Below are 21,350 nucleotides of genomic sequence, written 5' to 3' on the forward strand. Positions count from 1 at the left end.
GATGACTGTAGGACAGGAGAATACAGTCTATTGCCCCCTGTTATCAGCCATTTCAGGGGAGAGGATGACTGTAGGACAGGAGAATACAGTCTATTGCCCCTGTTATCAGCCATTTCAGGGGGAGAGGATGACTGTAGGACAGGAGAATACAATCTATTGCCCCCTGTTATCAGTCATTTCAGGGGAGAGGATGACTGTAGGACAGGAGAATACAGTCTATTGCTCCCTGTTATCAGACATTTCAGGGGGGGAGAGGATGACTGTAGGACAGTGTTATTTTGAAGGCACATCCAACTTGCACTGTTATACAAGCTGTATACTGACTACTTTACATTGTATCAAATTGTCAGGTGAAAATCGCATTCCCATTACTCCTGCAGTCAGCCCCGTATATCGCGTTCCCGTTACCCTCGCAGTCGGCCTCGTGTATTGCTTTCCCGTTACTCCTGCTGTTGGTCCCATATTTCATGCTTCCGTGGTCAGCCTGTACATCACACGCTCCCATTACCCCAGTAAGTCCCTTCTTTGTTTCCTACTTTTGTGAATTGTGACCTTTCATTACGGTCATTAATAAATATTGGCGCCCGGCGAGGAGAACATAACAGCACAAATCATCGGAAGATTTTATTCATTGGAATTTCGGATTAAAGAAAATAAGAAAAATGTTAAAATATTTACATAATAAAAAGCGCCAGGACGAGGCGACCAATCAGGTCCCGGCTCCACCACCTAACGCTGCCCTCTGATTGGCTGCAGTGGCTCTTACACCTGAGGCTAGTCGGCCAGCTGGAGAGGAGCGATGACAGCACCCCCCACAGGACGCCGCCATGTCTGGCTCTGTTCACATGTACGCTGAGGATCCCAGTTATAACGGAATCCATGCTGCAAGGGAGATCTGTCGTACTACAGTTACCAGCACTGCCCGGGGAACATCACTTACAATGGAGGTCACATGTCCTGTAATAACAACTGATCAGCAGGGCCCCAGCAACAGTGTCCCCCTTCATGACCTACTTATCACAGGGGAGCCATCAGCAAGGAGGCGGCATGCACAACCAATCATTCACCACTGCTACAGAAGTCTAGTGATATTAGTCCACCATGTCTTACCCTCCAGTGACATCCAAAGCTGTTCCTACTGATCTGCTGTTCAGTACTATGCAACATGATCTGAAAACCTCAGTTCAGCTCTGCATGTGACTGGAGTCATTGACATGATGTAACAGAATAGTGACTGCAGCTTTGGCTGTGACTGGAGTGATTGACATGATATAATATCAGAATAGAAATTTTCATCTTTAGTTTCTTCAACAAAAGTTTAAGAAAAAGAAAAAAAGACAAAACTCTTTTTGTATCAACAAAATAAAGTCCTCTGAAAGCTAAAAGTTTGTTGCGCGCGGCTCCGGGGTAACATCCACTGACACCTGCAGACTCCTGAGGAGGATGAGGACCGGGGCGGTGACAGACATTACTCGCTGCTCTCAGGTATCTCCCGCTCGTCCATGATCAGCGTGTGGATGATGCCTTCCCTGCGTTTGCCGCTGCTCACAGCCTTTATACAGCAGTCGTGGTTGCCAATTGTGAAATGCGTCTCAGTGCCGTCGTCTACGAACTCCCCCTGCAGAGAGGCACACAAGAGTCCGAGCTGAGGAGACGGCAGATAACAGCGAGACAACAGCGCAACCAGCGAGGAGGAGACAGCAAATAACAGCGAGACAGTAGCGCGACAAGCAAGGATGAGACAGCAAATAGCAGCACGACCAGCGAGGAGATGGCAGACAACAGCGCGACCAGCGAAGAGGGGACAACAGATAACAGCATAACCAACAATTACAGGTGTAGTCTACAAATAGCACAGCTCTCCTACAAGAGCCTGAGGAAGTCTGAAGTCCACAGGCTGTTGAGTTGTCAACCCCCATGTTTTACACTTCAGCTCTGCCTACTCAGGTAACAAAATAAGGGCTCAGTCAGACGGCCATATGTAGGAGTCCTCTGTGCAGGCGCATTCATTTCAATAGGGCCCCAAAAGATGCAGACAGCACATCGTGTGCTATCTGCATCTGTAGTTCCGTTCCGCGATCCCACAGAAAACATAGAACATGTCCTATTCTTGCCTGCAATAGAGGAAAATAATAGGCATTTCAATCATAGGGCCGACCGTGTGCATTCTGCAAAATGTGGAACACACACAGCCGGTATCCGTGTTTTGCAGATCCACAATTTACAGACCGCAAAACACTTATGGCCATCTCATCCCAACTCCTACATAAATAGAACAGCATCACATGACACAGCAGAGTCACCGCCCACTTACTGCCGTCTCCAAATTCTTTCCATTGCACCAGACGTCCATCGTGTCCTTCTCTGAAAGAAAGATAAACAGCGTCAGACACACAGATCAACGACCCCCAATGTGAATAGAGCCCCAACCCTGTGCTCCCTCTAGTGGTGACTGTATATACATCTGTATGTGAGGAGCTCCCTCTAGTGGTGACTGTATATACATCTGTATGTGAAGAGCTCCCTCTAGTGGTGACTGTATATACATCTGTATGTGAGGAGCTCCCCCTAGTGGTGACTGTATATACATCTGTATGTGAGGAGCTCCCCCTAGTGGTGTCTGTATATACATCTGTATGTGAGGAGCTCCCTCTAGTGGTGGCTGTATATACATCTGTATGTGAGGAGCTCCCTCTAGTGGTGACTGTATATACAGCTGTATGTGAGGAGCTCCCTCTAGTGGTGACTGTATATACATCTGTATGTGAGGAGCTCCCCCTAGTGGTGTCTGTATATACATCTGTATGTGAGGAGCTCCCTCTAGTGGTGTCTGTATATACATCTGTATGTGAGGAGCTCCCTCTAGTGGTGGCTGTATATACATCTGTATGTGAGGAGCTCCCCCTAGTGGTGGCTGTATATAAATCTGTATGTGAGGAGCTCCCTCTAGTGGTGGCTGTATATAAATCTGTATGTGAGGAGCTCCCCCTAGTGGTGGCTGTATATACATCTGTATGTGAGGAGCTCCCCCTAGTGGTGACTGTATATAGATCTGTATGTGAGGAGCTCCCCCTAGTGGTGACTGTATATAGATCTGTATGTGAGGAGCTCCCCCTAGTGGTGACTGTATATAGATCTGTATGTGAGGAGCTCCCCCTAGTGGTGACTGTATATACATCTGTATGTGAGGAGCTCCCTCTAGTGGTGACTGTATATACATCTGTATGTGAGGAGCTCCCCCTAGTGGTGGCTGTATATACATCTGTATGTGAGGAGCTCCCTCTAGTGGTGACTGTATATACATCTGTATGTGAGGAGCTCCCCCTAGTGGTGACTGTATATACATCTGTATGTGAGGAGCTCCCTCTAGTGATGACTGTATATACATCTGTATGTGAGGAGCTCCCCCTAGTGGTGACTGTATATAGATCTGTATGTGAGGCGCTCCCTCTAGTGGTGTCTGTATATACATCTGTATGTGAGGAGCTCCCTCTAGTGGTGACTGTATATACATCTGTATGTGAGGAGCTCCCTCTAGTGGTGACTGTATATACATCTGTATGTGAGGAGCTCCCCCTAGTGGTGACTGTATATACATCTGTATGTGAGGAGCTCCCTCTAGTGGTGACTGTATATACATCTGTATGTGAGGAGCTCCCCCTAGTGGTGACTGTATATACATCTGTATGTGAGGAGCTCCCTCTAGTGGTGGCTGTATATACATCTGTATGTGAGGAGCTCCCTCTAGTGGTGACTGTATATACATCTGTATGTGAGGAGCTCTGCCTAGTGGTGTCTGTATATACATCTGTATGTGAGGAGCTCCCCCTAGTGGTGACTGTATATACATCTGTATGTGAGGAGCTCCCTCTAGTGGTGACTGTATATACATCTGTATGTGAGGAGCTCCTCCTAGTAGTGTCTGTATATACATCTGTATGTGAGGAGCTCCCCCTAGTGGTGACTGTATATACATCTGTATGTGAGGAGCTCCCCCTAGTGGTGGCTGTATATACATCTGTATGTGAGGAGCTCCCCCTAGTGGTGGCTGTATATACATCTGTATGTGAGGAGCTCCCCCTAGTGGTGACTGTATATACACATCTGTATGTGAGGAGATCCCCCTAGTGGTGTCTGTATATACATCTGTATGTGAGGAGCTCCCTCTAGTGGTGACTGTATATACACATCTGTATGTGAGGAGATCCCCCTAGTGGTGGCTGTATATACATCTGTATGTGAGGAGCTCCCCCTAGTGGTGACTGTATATACATCTGTATGTGAGGAGCTCCCTCTAGTGGTGACTGTATATCCATCTGTATGTGAGGAGCTCCCCCTAGTGGTGACTGTATATACATCTGTATGTGAGGAGCTCCCTCTAGTGGTGGCTGTATATACATCTGTATGTGAGGAGCTCCCTCTAGTGGTGGCTGTATATACATCTGTATGTGAGGAGCTCTGCCTAGTGGTGTCTGTATATACATCTGTATGTGAGGAGCTCCCCCTAGTGGTGACTGTATATACATCTGTATGTGAGGAGCTCCCTCTAGTGGTGGCTGTATATACATCTGTATGTGAGGAGCTCCCTCTAGTGGTGGCTGTATATACATCTGTATGTGAGGAGCTCCCCCTAGTGGTGTCTGTATATACATCTGTATGTGATGAGCTCCCTCTAGTGGTGACTGTATATACATCTGTATGTGAGGAGCTCCCTCTAGTGGTGACTGTATATACATCTGTATGTGAGGAGCTCCCTCTAGTGGTGGCTGTATATACATCTGTATGTGAGGAGCTCTGCCTAGTGGTGTCTGTATATACATCTGTATGTGAGGAGCTCCCCCTAGTGGTGACTGTATATACATCTGTATGTGAGGAGCTCCCTCTAGTGGTGGCTGTATATATATCTGTATGTGAGGAGCTCCCCCTAGTGGTGACTGTATATACATCTGTATGTGAGGAGCTCCCCCTAGTGGTGGCTGTATATACATCTGTATGTGAGGAGCTCCCTCTAGTGGTGACTGTATATACATCTGTATGTGAGGAGCTCCCCCTAGTGGTGGCTGTATATACATCTGTATGTGAGGAGCTCCCCCTAGTGGTGGCTGTATATACATCTGTATGTGAGGAGCTCCCTCTAGTGGTGTCTGTATATACATCTGTATGTGAGGAGCTCCCCCTAGTGGTGGCTGTATATACATCTGTATGTGAGGAGCTCCCTCTAGTGGTGGCTGTATATACATCTGTATGTGAGGAGCTCCCTCTAGTGGTGACTGTATATACATCTGTATGTGAGGAGCTCTCCCTAGTGGTGACTGTATATACATCTGTATGTGAGGAGCTCCCTCTAGTGGTGGCTGTATATACATCTGTATGTGAGGAGCTCCCTCTAGTGGTGGCTGTATATACATCTGTATGTGAGGAGCTCCCTCTAGTGGTGACTGTATATAGCTCCAGCTTCTATACAGATGCTGATGATGTAGATATTGGGTTGGAGTGTCTCTTACCCAGCACCACCCGGCAGTCCTCCCCGTCCACGTGCAGCACCCAGGTATTGGTGGTCTTGGAGCGGTTCTCCATGTATTTCTTGAGGCTTTTACCGTTCACTTCCAGGGTGTATTCATAGGCAAAGCCGCTGACGGCGTCAATGTTGATGGTGGCCTTTGTCTGCGAGGCGCCGACTGGAAATGTCTCTTTCCCGACCAGTTTAAACATCCAGTCCTTCCGGATGATTTCCTGACAATGGGAAGAAGAGAGACCGCTCACACCCAGACACCGCTCCATTGCGCAGCTCATAAAATACATCCACATCAGAGACGAGAGAAACTTTCAAGATTTGGTTTGTTGAAAGATGTGGTTTGGATCTGGACTGAGAGATAAAATATCTGCAGGAGTTTTGTCCGTCAGGAGACCCTGCTCTTGGCTTACAGAAGAATAGATGCCGATGGGATTGGACAGGATACCCCCTCTCTCTCTTATCTGTTTTGCCAGACAAGCTAATTTGCATATCGTTGGGTTTCTGGGAAAGATATTCAAATCAGCTTTTCTTCCAAAACAGAAAAGATTTTTTGGTCTCCCCAATGATGAAGAGCAGCACAAACAGTAGCCCACCGGCCGCTCAGCGTGAAGCGCGTGGCTTCTCAATGACAGAAGTGACCCCTGCGATTTCCACAAATGCAGGAAACTTGACTGCATAATTTGTGGTAGTGAGGACTGCGTTGGCGCTTTCCCCTGATTTTCTCTGGTTAATAACAGGGCTTGATACTTTGTGTCTCTGTGTAGTAATGTAATCCTCGTAGTATTATATTGTACTGTGCGTCGCAGCAGAATGTTTGTTCTGACAACTGATTGTGAATAAGTGTCACCCTGGGTGTCAGAGGTCTGTCTCTGGTTCACCTGTAGGTGCTTGTTCTTAGAGGGTCTCTCTGCGTTCACTATCCTGATCATCTATCCTCAGGCTGCCGGCCCTCGTCAGTGCACTGCACTGGGACGGGCACTTCGATCTGGAGGGAGTGTGAGGACACTGGGCGGCGATGGCAGCATCGCGCTCCGCCACTGGCTTTATGCCACTAGAAAAGTGGAAACACAACATACAGATGCAGCCGATGGTTAACGTGGAAAGTAAAAAAGGGGCAAGAAAAAGATAACCAAGTCTTTCAATGTATTTCAATGGCTTTTATTAAAAGATGGCGCAAGATAAACCGCAACATGTTATCCGAGTCAAAAAAACGCTGAAATTCCACTGCTTAGACACCGTGCGCGTGTGTGTGCGTATACAGTGCGCGTGTGTGTGTGCGTATACAGTGCGCGTGTGTGTGTGCGTATACAGTGCGCGTGTGTGTGTGCGTATACAGTGCGCGTGTGTGTGCGCGTATACAGTGCGCGTGTGTGTGCGCGTATACAGTGCGCGTGTGTGTGCGCGTATACAGTGCGCGTGTGTGTGTACAGTGCACGTGTGTGTATACAGTGTGTACAGTACACGTCCTGGGTATGTCTGTGTTTGTAGCGTGCGTACAGTGAACGTACAAGTGTTGGTTTTTCTAGCGAATCCCTGTCGGTCTGGACTCGTCTGACTGGATGTTATCCAGAGGTTTGAACACAGCTGGGAATAAATCTAGAACAGAATTGTTCAAACCTTCCAGAAATAACACCATGAAGCAGATGAAATACCCGCTGAACAACCGCCACTCGTCCGGCCACAGCCGCCAGTTCACACAAATACAACATGCGATTAAAATAAGTCTCCCAATTCTGTATGAAGATGACAGACTATGTGGGACCTTGAAAAACGGAAGCAGAATAGCGTGGAGAGGAGCCAGCACATCGGCCGCTGCCCTCTCCCCATCGAGCTTTACGCGTACCGCACTGACTGTGGCGGACGCCCCTGTAAGACCTGCAGAAGATTTCCGGAGGTCGACAGTGAAATGTCCCCGATAACGAGTTCCATTAGCGGTAACACGGCGTCATTACGCCTGCGATCTGATGTACGTGGGGAAAAGCAGAAAATTCTAACCAAGGTCACGGGAAGATATCGGTTATATTTCCAATCCCTCAGCGACAGGTAGATGAAAGTACAGAACATATCGCCGTTTAAATCGCTGCTGTAGGTTTGCGATTGGAAAGGCAGTGGTCGCGCCCCGAGGGGCGACGCGAAGAGTTTGCAGCGGCAAACATATTGGATCTTCAGATTGAGACCAAAAGGCCGTCTGGAGTTCAATCTGAAATACTTACTAATATTCCTATAATACCCGATGTCTGAGCGACGGAGCAGCCGCTGCCGCCTGTCATTAGGAGGCTCCCATCGTTCGCTTCTTCTATTTTATCTTCTCATTTGTTTACTTTTTATGCGATTTTTTTCTAGGCAAAACTGCAGATGGTGAAGGTTCTGATCTGCAATGTACGATGAGACCTAGAGAGGCGTTTCTGTATTTTGTACCTCATATTTTGCATTTTTTGTGGTATTTATAGCTGGGGTTTTTTATGTCAAATTTTGTGCAGCACAGGACAGTAAGGGTCCATTCACACGTCCGTTTTTTCTTTCTGATCTGTTCCGTTTTTTCAGGAACAGATCTGGACCCATTCATTTTCAATGGGTCCTGGAAAAAAACGGACAGCTTAATGTCTGATTTTTTTCAGGACCCATTGAAAATAAATGGGTCCAGATCTGTTCCTGAAAAAACGGAACAGATCAGGAAAGAAAAAACGGACGTGTGAATGGACCCTAAGTGCTGTGCCTCGTCCTCGGGGTGTGGTTCTGTGCTGTACCTCGTCCTCGGGGGGGGGGGGGCCAGGCAGTGCACACAGTTACGACTAAGAACCGTATAGTTCAAAACGCGTCAATGTGCGGAGGGGGGGGGTTGTGGTGTCCACATGATGTCATTTGTTACCAAAAATAAAGACAAAGTAACAGAATCTTCAACAGAACTGGAACTTCTTTCTGCTATTTAGATCGTGAGAATTTCACCGGGTTCATTCCGTGCACGGAGGATAAAAGAAAACACGGCGAGCGGGACATTGTGCTTGTCAGCGGTGAGCGTAGCGTGTACAGTCGGCGGTGAGCGTAGCGTGTACAGTCGGCGGTGAGCGTAGCGTGTACAGTCGGCGGTGAGCGTAGCGTGTACAGTCGGCGGTGAGCGTAGCGTGTACAGTCGGCGGTGAGCGTAGCGTGTACAGTCGGCGGTGAGCGTAGCGTGTACAGTCGGCGGTGAGCGTAGCGTGTACAGTCGGCGGTGAGCGTAGCGTGTACAGTCGGCGGTGAGCGTACTGAACATACTACAGGTGCTGCTCTGCTGTTTAGCTCATACATTCACCAGGGGGCAGCGCTCTGACTATAGGGGGCGCTGCTGCGCTCAGTCTTCTGCATCTCGTTGACTGTCAGGATTGGTTCTAGGTCGGCCTACCAGGAGGACAGTAGGTCATACTGGAGTTCTATTCACTGCAATATCATCTGCCTGTTCTTACTTAGACTGATGGACAATAAGAAATCTATGGGATCATTTTAGTAGAAGTAAAACTCATCCAAGGAGCTGGAAATCCTGAGTGACGGCAGATCTGCTCTAATCTCTAGCTGATCGGCAGGGCTGCCGCCTTCCAGCCTTTTACACACGCTTACATAGCAAAACTAGGAAAATAGCTAAGCCAGCCTCACATCTGCAGGACAAAAAGCCCTTTATCAGAGCAAAGCAGGTGCGAATCAGCTTTTCTAGTTGCAAGGCCTGGGGGGGGGGGGGGGGGGGGGGGGTACTATTTCTATTATGGAGACCAGTTAATATATGTGATGACTGTTGTAGGCTACACAACACTCCTCTTGATTTCTGGGAAACATTTACACAAAGTTTAGAGGACGAAAAATATCACTGAGGCCGATGAAAATGTATAGAAATCCCGCTCTGCGCTCCCTCTCTCTTTGGCTCACCCCCTCCTTAAAGGGACGTTGATCCAGGATTCGTTCTGAGGGCCACATCTGGGGTCGGGAAAGATTTTTTTCCTCTCATGGGGTTTTCTCCTTCCCTGGGTCACAGGTTGGACTCGATGGACTTTTGTCTTTTTCCAGCCTCAACGATGATGTAACTCCCGTCTATGTAGAAGATCGAGTCCAACGTCTGCCGGCAGCTTTACCAAGTGTCTCTCGAGGGAGCACCACCATCTTCTATGACTACCCCCATCATTGTGTGAAGCCACGTGGAGCAGCAGTACACCTCCAGAGCTGAACTTCCCCCTCGGAGCCCTGACTGACGGCCGCTCTTACATGAGCAGATAACTGGGTGGTATGTGAGGACCCCACTACAGTGCACTCACCTTCCCGTCCACATGCACAACGCGTTTCCCTGAGGTCGTTCCATGTTCAAACTCGATCTTGTGGACCCCGTCACTGAGCGCGACCTCCCACACCGCCACAAGGTCGCTCATCTTCTCCAGGCGGCCGTAACGAGCTCTGCAGGTAACGGGAGGGGGAGGGGAGAGGCTGATCAGATTACACCAGATTAGTCCAGGTGAAGGATAACCCCCAGCCCTGCTCAGGACAACTACCTGCTGGGGTCACATCTATAGGTGTCACACAGACCTTCATAGAGATCAACCCAAAAATGAAGACAGCAGCTGCCAGACCTGGGGTTCTATACGTTACCTGACGTCATCCTCGTATACTGCGACCTCCTCACGTGCTGCTGCCGCCGCCATAAGCGCTGATCCCGTCAGCAGGAGAAGAAGAGAGAAGGGTTCATATAACAACCGCACCCAGCAACAGGGGACTGTATACACTGCCTAGAGACCTGTATACCATCGCCTGCAGGCCGCACACATCGCCTGCAGGCCGCACACATCGCCTGCAGGCCGCACACATCGCCTGCAGGCCGCACACATCGCCTGCAGGCCGCACACATCGCCTGCAGGCCGCACACATCGCCTGCAGGCCGCACACATCGCCTGCAGGCCGCACACATCGCCTGCAGGCCGCACACATCGCCTGCAGGCCGCACACATCGCCTGCAGGCCGCACACATCTCCTGCAGGCCGCACACATCTCCTGCAGGCCGCACACATCTCCTGCAGGCCGCACACATCTCCTGCAGGCCGCACACATCTCCTGCAGGCCGCACACATCTCCTATAGACTGCACACATCGCCTGTAGGCTGTGTACATAGTCTGTAGACCGTGTCCATTACCTATAGGCCGTATACCTGTGAATATAGACTGTATATAACCACCTATAGAATGTACACATCACCTATAGGCCGTATACCTGTGAATATAGACTGTCTATAACCACCTATAGAATGTACACATCGCCTATAGGCCGTACACATCGTCTCTAGACCGTGTTCATTACCTACAGACGGTGTATAATCCGCTCTAGGCGGTGGTCTTGCGGCTGCCCTTCATACCGGGTGGTGTATACGGACGCGGTACATCCCGGGCTGCAGCTAGTCTTCTGCACTCCCGGTTCCGTCCACCGATAGCCTGGCCTTACCTGACGGTCTCCGCGGCCGGAAGTTGCTGTGAATCGGCCTCTGCTGCCCGGCAACAGTCTCCAGGCGACCGGGCGTGCGTGGGCCCGACTGCCAGAACTGCGCGTGCGCTCACAAGTCACGTGATAGTGCCTGAGGCGCGCCTATTTAGGTTGTCTGAACTCCATGCACAGAAAGGACCTTGTGTGGGTTTCACGCTGACGCCAGGTAAAAAGCGGGCGTAATACATGATGGTATGTACTGTGAGGCGCATGGCCCTAAATTGAGGCTTCCAATATCACATGACTATGATGTCAGAAGGTCCTTACAGCGGATGGAGTTTACTGCTGTATCTAATCCTTGGCACAGTCTGCTGCGCACTACTCTCCCCATCATGTAGTCTTCCTGGAGGTCAGTAGTGCGGTGTCCAGTGGCATTGTTAGGGCCCTCCCCTGCTGCGGTATTGGGCACATTCAAAGGGTTAACAGGAGGAGACCATCCCCTGAGGGGGAGGGGGGAGCCCCAGTCAGCCAATGAGCTTCCTCCTCTCCGTGGTGGGCGGTCCCTCCCTGCACACCTCACACTAACCCTTAACCCCTTAAGGACCCTGGGATTTTCCATTTTTGCGTTTCCGTTTTTCACTCCCCGCCTTCCCATAGTCCTAACTTTTTTATTTCCCCATTCACACAGCCTCATGAGGGCTTATGTACTTTCTAATGGCACCAGTTGCGGTTGCATACCGTGTAGTAGGGAGCGGGGACAAAATTCCAAATGGGGTAGAATTGGGAAAAAAACACAATTCTGATAAAGGTTTTCATTTCCCCCCACTGTACACTATGCGGTAAATAGACCTGTCCTCGTCCGGCTCCAGCCATACCACACGTCCGGCATTTTGCTTGCGTTTTAATACTGAAAAAAAATAATTAATACCTTTGAGGAATTCTTTTTTTTCCTAACCCTATTCTGCCCCCTATCGCTCTGGTGTAGCCCTGTGCAGGGGGCGGTGGGGGCTCAGTTCTCTTCAGTGATACCAATTGTAAGTGCGTGCGACTTTTTGATCACTTTAAATTAAACAGTTATTGGGTAGTGGAAGTGACAGAAAATGGTCTATTGGCTGTTTTTTTTTTTTTCCCACTACGCCATTAATACTGTTATATTCTAATAGTAGGAGGATTTTCACACACGGCGATGCCCATCATGTTTTTTATTTTAAGGAAAGGGGGTGATTTGAACTTAGGTTTTTTTATATTTGTAAAAAATAATATATTTTTTTTACTTTTTTAAGTCCCCTTGGGTGACAATAAGTGGCAATCATTGGCCTGGCCATAGTATCCAGTGATGACGTCACCTGCACTACACCAATACAAGGCTGCCCCCTGGTGGCCGGCGTTCATATATACATCTAATTGACTCTGAAGCCGGCTGGAGTCTTCAGTCAATTAGCACAAGGTAACAGGTTCCCCGATCTCAGCCGGGGAACGCCGTTACTGGACCAGAAGCGCGCGACTTCCAATTCCGGCCTGCGCAGATGCCGTGGTCACATTTGACCACGGCATCTGAAAGGTAAGATGTTGGCTGATCGCATACATGTGCCGTGGGTCTCTGCTATTTTAAATAGCAGAAACCCCGCGGCTAAGGCTATTTTCACACTAGCGGCAGGACGGATCCGACCGGCTGTGCACCCTGTTGGATCCGTCCCCATTGACTATAATGGGGGCAGAGCTCCGGCGCAGCACGGCAGTGCACAGCGAAAGGGTGCCGGACTAAAGGTACTGCATGTCCGACTTTAGTCCAGCGGCCTCTCACCGCGAACTGCGCCGGAGCTCCACCTTCATTATAGTCGATGGGGACGGAGCGGCAGCACAGCAAAATGGCGGCAGGATGGATCTGACAGGGTGAACAGCCTGTCGGATCCGTCCTCCGCTAGTGTGAAAGTAGCCTAAGGGACCAGCTGCATTCGCGAGCGGGCGCCATGTTTAGGGATCAGCCCCATGACGTACAGCTACATCATGAGTCCTTAAGGGGTTAAAGGGACACTCTACCTGTCCACAAGAAGTTACAGCACCTCCACCCTCTAGCTACCTTCACACTAGTGGTAATATTAAGATCCGTCATAGGGGCTCAATACCGGAAAAAACGCTTCCATTTTGTCCCCATTCAATGTCAAAGGAGACAAAATGTAACTGAACAGAGCGGAGCGCTCCAAAATGCGTTCCGTTCTCAGACCAGAGAGCAGCGTCTGTCCTGGGATGCGGAGCAAAACAGATCCGTCATGACCCACAATGCAAGTCAATGGGGACGGGTCCGTTTTCTCTGCCACAATAGAAAACAGATCCGCCCCCCCAGTGACTTTCAGCGGAGCACATGACGGATCCGCCCCCCAGTGACTTTCAGCGGAGCACATGACGGATCCGCCCCCCAGTGACTTTCAGCAGAGCACATGACGGATCCGCCCCCCAGTGACTTTCAGCGGAGCACATGACGGATCCGCCCCCCAGTGACTTTCAGCAGAGCACATGACGGATCCGCCCCCCAGTGACTTTCAGCGGAGCACATGACGGATCCGCCCCCCAGTGACTTTCAGCAGAGCACATGACGGATCCGCCCCCCAGTGACTTTCAGCGGAGCACATGACGGATCCGCCCCCCAGTGACTTTCAGCGGAGCACATGACGGATCCGTCCCCCAGTGACTTTCAGCGGAGCACATGACAGATCCGCCCCCCAGTGACTTTCAGCGGAGCACATGACGGATCCGCCCCCCAGTGACTTTCAGCAGAGCACATGACGGATCCGCCCCCCAGTGACTTTCAGCGGAGCACATGACGGATCCGCCCCCCAGTGACTTTCAGCGGAGCACATGACGGATCCGCCCCCCAGTGACTTTCAGCGGAGCACATGACGGATCCGCCCCCCAGTGACTTTCAGGGGAGCACATGACGGATCCGCCCCCCAGTGACTTTCAGCGGAGCACATGACGGATCCGCCCCCCAGTGACTTTCAGCGGAGCACATGACGGATCCGCCCCCCAGTGACTTTCAGCGGAGCACATGACGGATCCGCCCCCCAGTGACTTTCAGCGGAGCACATGACGGATCCGCCCCCCAGTGACTTTCAGCGGAGCACATGACGGATCCGCCCCCCAGTGACTTTCAGCGGAGCACATGACGGATCCGCCCCCCAGTGACTTTCAGCGGAGCACATGACGGATCCGCCACCCAGTGACTTTCAGCGGAGCACATGACGGATCCGCCCCCCAGTGACTTTCAGCGGAGCACATGACGGATCCGCCCCCCAGTTACTTTCAGCGGAGCACATGACGGATCCGTCCCCCAGTGACTTTCAGCGGAGCACATGACGGATCCGTCCCCCAGTGACTTTCAGCGGAGCACATGACGGATCCGCCCCCCAGTGACTTTCTGCGGAGCACATGACTGATCCGCCCCCCAGTGACTTTCAGCGGAGCACATGACTGATCCGCCCCCCCAGTGACTTTCAGCAGAGCACATGACGGATCCGTCCCCCAGTGACTTTCAGCGGAGCACATGACGGATCCGTCTTGGCCATGTTACAGATCATACAATCGGATCCGATCATCACGGACGCAGACGGTTGTATTATCAGTAACAGAACCCTGCCGGATTCAGCAAAAACACTGGTGTGAAAGTAGCCTTAGTAATGTCTTCCAACACAGCCAGAGCTGCAGGGTGGAGGCCGGCCTTATAACACCAATCCTGACCAAAGACTGCTCACAGCTGAGGGTTTGTTACAAGGTATCTGAGACAAACTGACAGGACAGCATCATGCTGCTGTGTGTCACCCTGGGTTCTTATTCCCTGACTGCAAGCAGTGATACACTCCAGCACTTCTCATTCAGACGAGGCGATGATGGGTGAACGTTTCAGCAATGACTGGGAAGGGGAGGACTCCGGCATAACAGAACGCGGACGGATCCCGCGTACGATGACGGAACGTCTGTAGAGGCATTCCGTTATTGAATTGCGTTATGTTCCTTGATAACGGAATTCAAGACGCATTTCACTGTCAATCCAAGTCCGCTCACCGGCAGCGCCGTCACTTTAGACGCGCTGATTATGGCGACTTCACCATCTGTACAGCAGACGGCGCAGCATTTACACAACGCGACCGGCTCTAACGCAGCCGCCGTGTGACCGCGGTTACACAACATCCAACAATGATTTCTGTGCCCAAACGATCGAACCGACGAGAAATCTACCGACTGTTGCGCTGAAGCTCATCACTTTTACGCTGCTCGATAATCGCCCGACGCACAGGCTCCATACAGGGCTATTCACACGTTTCTGCTGCCGGTGCCTCTGTCCTGGGCCCTGACTGCCCCCCGAGGCAGCACCTGCGCAGCGAGGTCACCGGATCAGTCGCCGACCCTGCAGTGACCCCAGGGCAGAGGTCACCGGATCAGTCGCTGACCCTGCAGTGACCCCAGGGCAGAGGTCATGTAGGAGGAATCAGAGCAGCCAATCAGATCACTCACTGAACCTGCAGCCGCCACCATAGATTGTAACAAAGGGGAATTCCATACAAAGAGCAGCTCCATTAAACCTGCCCCCTGCCCGTCTGTGGAGGGTGTAGTGCCAGACACAACCTCAGACTGGAGGGGCGCTGCAGGCAGCCATGTTTTTAGCGGATTGATCTGACGCGTCTCGACAAAAGAAACCACAAAGGAGATGAAAACGTCAGAAAACCTTTACTGAAGTCGCCGTCCGTACAAACAGCAGCACGAGGCGGCGAGTGTAAACAGGGCCCGACCCGCGCCACATGCAGGGGAAGCATACCACCAGGGCCAGGAACGGGTTAATGTATCGGCTTGTACCGTTAGCTGGGGAGCTTCCTGTAGGATTAGAATACTACAACGAGGCGGCACCTTTACAGGGTATGAGGCACAGCGCCCCCTGGGGGTCCACAGGGCACTATCCTCGGGTATGGCAGTACTGAGCGGGGATATTCTGCTTATTCCATGGTTAGAACAGGGGCCCCGCGGTAATCCAGGGCACATAGGGTGGAGGATGACCCGAGGCAGATTCCAGCACTACCCCCCCCATCATCCTAACATCGGGCCACACCTAGCAGTAAGTCCACAGGGCATGCAGCAGCACAGGGGCCCGCGGCTCCAGAGTCCAGCACCCGACTCAAGCTTTAGTAATAGAAAAGGCGGCGAGCGAGGCTCTCCTGGTGCATGCTGGGTAGTGGGCGGGGTTAGTACGGAAACACGCCATGCCCACCGCCATTTACCTCATCCCGTTATTCTCAAGGGGGCGCTCAAAACGCTGCAGCAGTCGGGTTTCTAAAGTTTTGGGAATGGGGAAAAAAAAAAAAAAATTACAAAAAAATAATAACTGAGAAGATGGTGGACGAGGGGTTAATCCAACTTCTTGGGCTCGACGTGAAGAACTTTCCTGCGCTGGTGAAGCATGTGGAAGTATAACTGCGGGAAAACTGCGGAGAGAAGGGAGAGGCGGTGAGACGGGGCCCCAGCAGTCACAGCTCATCTGTTAGCCGTCAGTGGGGCCCCAGCAGTCACAGCTCATCTGTTAGCCGTCAGTGGGGCCCCAGCAGTCACAGCTCATCTGTTAGCCGTCAGTGGGGCCCCAGCAGTCACAGCTCATCTGTTAGCCGTCAGTGTGGCCCCCAGCAGTCACAGCTCATCTGTTAGCCGTCAGTAGGGCCCCCAGCAGTCACAGCTCATCTGTTAGCCGTCAGTGGGGCCCCCAGCAGTCACAGCTCGTCTGTTAGCCGTCAGTGTGGCCCCCAGCAGTCACAGCTCGTCTGTTAGCCGTCCGTGGGGCCCCCAGCAGTCACAGCTCATCTGTTAGCCGTCCGTGGGGCCCCCAGCAGTCACAGCTCATCTGTTCGCCGTCAGTGTGGCCCCCAGCAGTCACAGCTCATCTGTTAGCCGTCAGTGTGGCCCCCAGCAGTCACAACATGTCTCTTAGGCCTCATGCACATGACCGTTGTGTTTTGCGGTCCGCAGTTTGCGGAGCGGCACGGACAGCCTTTGATATAACTGCCTATTCTTGTCCGCAAAACAGACAAGAATAGGACAGGTTATATTTTGTTGTGCGGACCACAGAACGGATGCGGACAGTACACGGAGTGCTGTCTGCATTTTTTGCGTCCCTATTGAAGTGAATGGGTCCACACCTGCGGCTCGGATGCGGACCAGAACAGCGGTCGTGTGCACGAGGCCTTAAGTAGATGTAGACCAGGAATGAACGTGCCTACGAGCGCAGCTCCTGATAACAGGCCGGTGTAAATGAGAACGCAGCACATAAAAGCATTGGTCCAGAACGGCGGATTGCGCTGTGTGGAGGACGAGCTGCGGCAGGAGCACAGTAATACACGCCGCCGCCGCTCGCAACTGCAGCTCCTCCTCCACTGACGAGCGGCAGTTATTGGAAAGTCCCTTCCTAATAATCACCTGCTCGGTCGGCGCGTGTAAAGCATGGTTAGCGCTCAGCGAGGAGATCAGATACTCACGGGGGATGTAGGACACCATGACGAGGATGAGGAAGGTGTAGTAATCGAATGAGAAGTTGTACTTGTTGGGCAGCCTAATGGAGTACAGGCCGGTCCGCTGAACATAGGGCAGCGCAGCGTAGATGGTCAGCAACTCTCCTACTACTCCCATCGGGTATAGGACAATGAAGAGCGAGTACCTGAAAGAGGAAGAGACGTCACCTGGCGCCCCCTGGCAGGAGGTGTAGGCACCGCCGCCCGCACACTCACCTGGCGCCCCCTGGCAGGAGGTGTAGGCACCGCCGCCCGCACACTCACCTGGCGCCCCCTGGCAGGAGGTGTAGGCACCGCCGCCCGCACACTCACCTGGCGCCCCCTGGCAGGAGGTGTAGGCACCGCCGCCCGCACACTCACCTGGCGGCCCCTGGCAGGAGGTGTAGGCACCGCCGCCCGCACACTCACCTGGCGCCCCCTGGCAGGAGGTGTAGGCACCGCCGCCCGCACACTCACCTGGCGGCCCCTGGCAGGAGGTGTAGGCACCGCCGCCCGCACACTCACCTGGCACCCCCTGGCAGGAGGTGTAGGCACCGCCGCCCGCACACTCACCTGGCGCCCCCTGGCAGGAGGTGTAGGCACCGCCGCCCGCACACTCACCTGGCCCCCCCTGGCAGGAGGTGTAGGCACCGCCGCCCGCACACTCACCTGGCCCACTTGATGATGTACGGCAGATGGTTTAGGAGACTGAAGGTATAAAACGAGTAGCGGATGATTTCAGTGATGGTCCAGGCAACGACGAACAGCAGGACGGAGTCGTCATTCTGAACCTGAAGAGTTAACAGGAAATTAACCCTTTATATTCCAGGACATGGTATGTCAAGCCGTCCAGGTAAAAACTCACCTCTCTCACACTGTGCGTGACGGCCCAAGCCAAGAAAACGCGGGACGAAACCTGAAAGGCCGTGAGGACCACAGAGGACGGCACAATTCCTGGGTGAAGAAACACTGGTGTCGGCGGTGTCTGTCACGTACACGCGTGGCTCGCTAATATCGGGGGGACTGGGGGCGCAGCTCACATAGCACACAGAATGTGGAGAGGACCGGGAGACCGGACCACCACTGCCGGGCTCCATACTACCTGGAGTTCTGCACGGACCTGGCGGGCGGCGCGCCTCTCACGCACAGAATCAGCAGACCATGCCCATGTTATTCCATAATAAGATATAGTGACAGGCGTCTGATTATCTGTAACTTACTGCCTGGGGTCACACACACACACTGACACGAAACTGCAGCTGCGGATGTCTGCCAGTGACTTACCCGCTGCACAATGTACAATCTGCAAACACAAAGACAAGGTCAGTACCCGGCCCCCAGACCACAGCCACAGTGAGAAGAGGAAGGGCCCTCACCTCCAGCAGTGCCCCCGTCTGGAAGAACTTCAGGGGCCGCTCGATGGAGTAGTAGAGATTGTGGTAAGTCCCCTTGGCGAGATACGTGCGCACTAAGCCAACCGCAATGACCAGCCACCTGCAAGAAGCAGCGACAATAAGGCCGAGCCTCCGACAGAACCGCCCCCAATAACCAACCCAACGCCCAGAGACCCCCACAGATCGTCAGAGGCCCTCCACAGATCGTCAGAGGCCCCCCACAGATCGTCAGAGGCCCCCCACAGATCGTCAGAGGCCCCCCACAGATCAAAGGCGCTGCACGGAAAAGGGATCACATGAAAGTATCAGACATCACTTCAGAGGCAGCCTGCCCAGGACCCCACACTGCGGACCCCCTTATATCAACTACGTGGACACCTGCAGTGAGAGGAGCGGCCAATCAATGACCCCACAAACCCCTGCACCCACTCACCCCGCCGTCATAACAACATTGTAAATGACCAGGTAAGCCGTGGCAAATGATCCGGGGCCTCGCCTCTTCCTCTGGCTGCCATTATCAGGAGACCTGCTGCTCCCAGGAGCTGAACTCACCATATCTGTAAGGAGGAGACGGGCAAGAGGTCATACAGATCCCTACACTATACTCCAGAGCTGCACTCACTATTCTGCTGGTGCAGTCACTGTGTACATACATTATTTATCCTGTACTGATCCTGAGTTACATCCTGTATTATACTCCAGAGCTGCACTCACTATTCTGCTGGTGCAGTCACTGTGTACATACATTACTTATCCTGTACTGATCCCGAGTTACATCCTGTATTATACTCCAGAGCTGCACTCACTATTCTGCTGGTGCAGTCACTGTGTACATACATTACTTATCCTGTACTGATCCTGAGTTCCATCCTGTATTATACTCCAGAGCTGCACTCACTATTCTGCTGGTGCAGTCACTGTGTACATACATTACTTATCCTGTACTGATCCTGAGTTCCATCCTGTATTATACTCCAGAGCTGCACTCACTATTCTGCTGGTGCAGTCACTGTGTACATACATTACTTATCCTGTACTGATCCTGAGTTCCATCCTGTATTATACTCCAGAGCTGCACTCACTATTCTGCTGGTGCAGTCACTGTGTACATTCTCTGTATCTGCTGGATGTGAGCTCCGGTGTCAGGAAGAGGTTAATGAGGCGGTGTCTGGCTGATAAGATAGGGGCACAGACTCTGGACCTCACAGCATCACGTATACCCCCTCCCGTACACTATAGCGCCGTGTATACGCCCTCCCGTACACTATAGCGCCCTGTATACGCCCTCCCGTACACTATAGCGCCGCGTATACCCCCTCCCGTACACTATAGCGCCGCGTATACGCCCTCCCGTACACTATAGCGCCGCGTATACCCCCTCCCGTACACTATAGCGCCGCGTATACGCCCTCCCGTACACTATAGCGCCGTGTATACCCCCTCCCGTACACTATAGCGCCGTGTATACCCCCTCCCGTACACTATAGCGCCCTGTATACGCCCTCCCGTACACTATAGCGCCCTGTATACGCCCTCCCGTACACTATAGCGCCGTGTATACGCCCTCCCGTACACTATAGCGCCGTGTATGCGCCCTCCCGTACACTATAGCGCCCTGTATACGCCCTCCCGTACACTATAGCGCCGTGTATACGCCCTCCCGTACACTATAGCGCCGTGTATGCGCCCTCCCGTACACTATAGCGCCGTGTATGCGCCCTCCCGTACACTATAGCGCCCTGTATACGCCCTCCCGTACACTATAGCGCCGTGTATACGCCCTCCCGTACACTATAGCGCCCTGTATGCGCCCTCCCGTACACTATAGCGCCGTGTATGCGCCCTCCCGTACACTATAGCGCCCTGTATACCCCCTCCCGTACACTATAGTATATCCATTCTCCACCCCTACGGCTCCTCTGCCCTCCACGCCCGGCTCCGGTCCCCTCCACGCCCGGCTCCGGTCCCCTCCACGCCCGGCTCCGGTCCCCTTCTCACCGGCTGACAGTGACGGGGCCCGCGCTGCTCGCTGACTGCTGGGGGCGGAACCAAAAGGTGAAACCGGGGTTGGTTGACGACTCGGTCAACGGTCACTGATACAGAAAAGTCACCTGTCTGTCTTCAACCAATCAGCAGTCAAAACTCTCCGCCCTCAGCAATTAATAGAGCTGCTGTCTCCTTGGAAACGGACGGAAGCTGGGAAGGAATAAACCAGAGCTAAGAAAGCGGCTGATTTAAACTGATTGTAGACGACCCCTTTCCGGTAGATACAACCGTCCACTAATAACGGCGTGGGAGACACCAAGCTTCGGAAACGGGGGTGAGCAGAAATGTGTGACTAAAGTGAGGCAGTGTAGTTGGGGGGGCGGTGTGATGTCGGTATAGTGTGGGGGGAGGTATAGATGAGGGGGGGCGGTGTGATGTCGGTATAGTGTGGGGGGAGGTATAGATGGGGGGGGGGGGCGGTGTGATGTCGGTATAGTGTG

General features: G+C 52.4%; 3 protein-coding genes and 1 pseudogene across 6 annotated transcripts in view; 2 read left to right on the forward strand and 2 right to left on the reverse strand.

The window, feature by feature from the left end:
* Window positions 1-611: 611 nt before the first annotated feature.
* On the reverse strand, window positions 612-11,074 carry FAIM (Fas apoptotic inhibitory molecule). Of its 2 annotated transcripts, XM_040440971.1 has the most exons (6): window positions 10,968-11,074; window positions 10,124-10,181; window positions 9,796-9,931; window positions 5,505-5,733; window positions 2,315-2,364; window positions 612-1,618 (listed from the first exon to the last, which is right to left on the reverse strand). In XM_040440971.1, the coding sequence occupies exons 2-6, from the start codon at window positions 10,174-10,176 to the stop codon at window positions 1,469-1,471; spliced, it is 618 nt and encodes a 205-aa protein (XP_040296905.1). In that variant the 5' UTR covers window positions 10,177-10,181; window positions 10,968-11,074; the 3' UTR covers window positions 612-1,468. The 2 variants fall into 2 exon arrangements, with proteins under 2 accessions (XP_040296905.1, XP_040296906.1); XM_040440972.1 differs by lacking the exon at window positions 10,124-10,181 and having other exon boundaries at window positions 10,968-11,059.
* On the forward strand, window positions 6,101-6,230 carry LOC121009075 (annotated as a pseudogene).
* Window positions 11,075-11,139: 65 nt separating the features above from the next.
* Window positions 11,140-21,350, forward strand: part of CEP70 (centrosomal protein 70) — a 64,804-nt gene continuing 54,593 nt past the window's right edge. For 2 of the 3 annotated variants that reach the window (XM_040440967.1, XM_040440969.1), the window contains exon 1: window positions 21,045-21,184. Coding sequence is in view for 1 of the 3 variants with exons in the window: in XM_040440968.1 (XP_040296902.1) it covers window positions 11,193-11,198 (6 nt within the window). In the remaining 2 variants the exon portion in view is untranslated. Of the gene's footprint in view, window positions 11,199-21,044; window positions 21,185-21,350 lie in introns of those variants that run through there. The other variant, XM_040440968.1, reaches the window with a different exon arrangement.
* On the reverse strand, window positions 15,650-20,975 carry HACD2 (3-hydroxyacyl-CoA dehydratase 2). Its single transcript, XM_040440970.1, has 8 exons — window positions 20,863-20,975; window positions 19,298-19,421; window positions 18,847-18,964; window positions 18,755-18,773; window positions 18,336-18,424; window positions 18,140-18,261; window positions 17,459-17,637; window positions 15,650-16,417 (listed from the first exon to the last, which is right to left on the reverse strand). The coding sequence occupies exons 2-8, from the start codon at window positions 19,417-19,419 to the stop codon at window positions 16,341-16,343; spliced, it is 726 nt and encodes a 241-aa protein (XP_040296904.1). The 5' UTR covers window positions 19,420-19,421; window positions 20,863-20,975; the 3' UTR covers window positions 15,650-16,340.

This window comes from Bufo bufo, chromosome 7, assembly GCF_905171765.1.
Source record: "Bufo bufo chromosome 7, aBufBuf1.1, whole genome shotgun sequence".
Lineage (NCBI taxonomy): Eukaryota > Metazoa > Chordata > Amphibia > Anura > Bufonidae > Bufo > Bufo bufo.

Bases quoted from the DNA above. Each gene is read 5' to 3' on its own strand.
- HACD2 (XM_040440970.1), bottom strand. From the start codon at position 19,419: ATGGTGAGTTCAGCTCCTGGGAGCAGCAGGTCTCCTGATAATGGCAGC. The intron at 18,262-18,335 runs GTGAGTTTTTAC...TTAACTCTTCAG, and splicing joins TCACGCACAGTGTGAGAGAG to GTTCAGAATGACGACTCCGT. The intron at 16,418-17,458 runs GTGAGTATCTGA...TTCTCTCCGCAG, and splicing joins CATGGTGTCCTACATCCCCC to TTTTCCCGCAGTTATACTTC.
- FAIM (XM_040440971.1), bottom strand. From the start codon at position 10,176: ATGGCGGCGGCAGCAGCACGTGAGGAGGTCGCAGTATACGAGGATGAC. The intron at 5,734-9,795 runs GTGAGTGCACTG...TCCCATTGTCAG, and splicing joins TTGTGCATGTGGACGGGAAG to GAAATCATCCGGAAGGACTG. The intron at 1,619-2,314 runs GTAAGTGGGCGG...GCCTCTCTGCAG, and splicing joins GAAAGAATTTGGAGACGGCA to GGGGAGTTCGTAGACGACGG.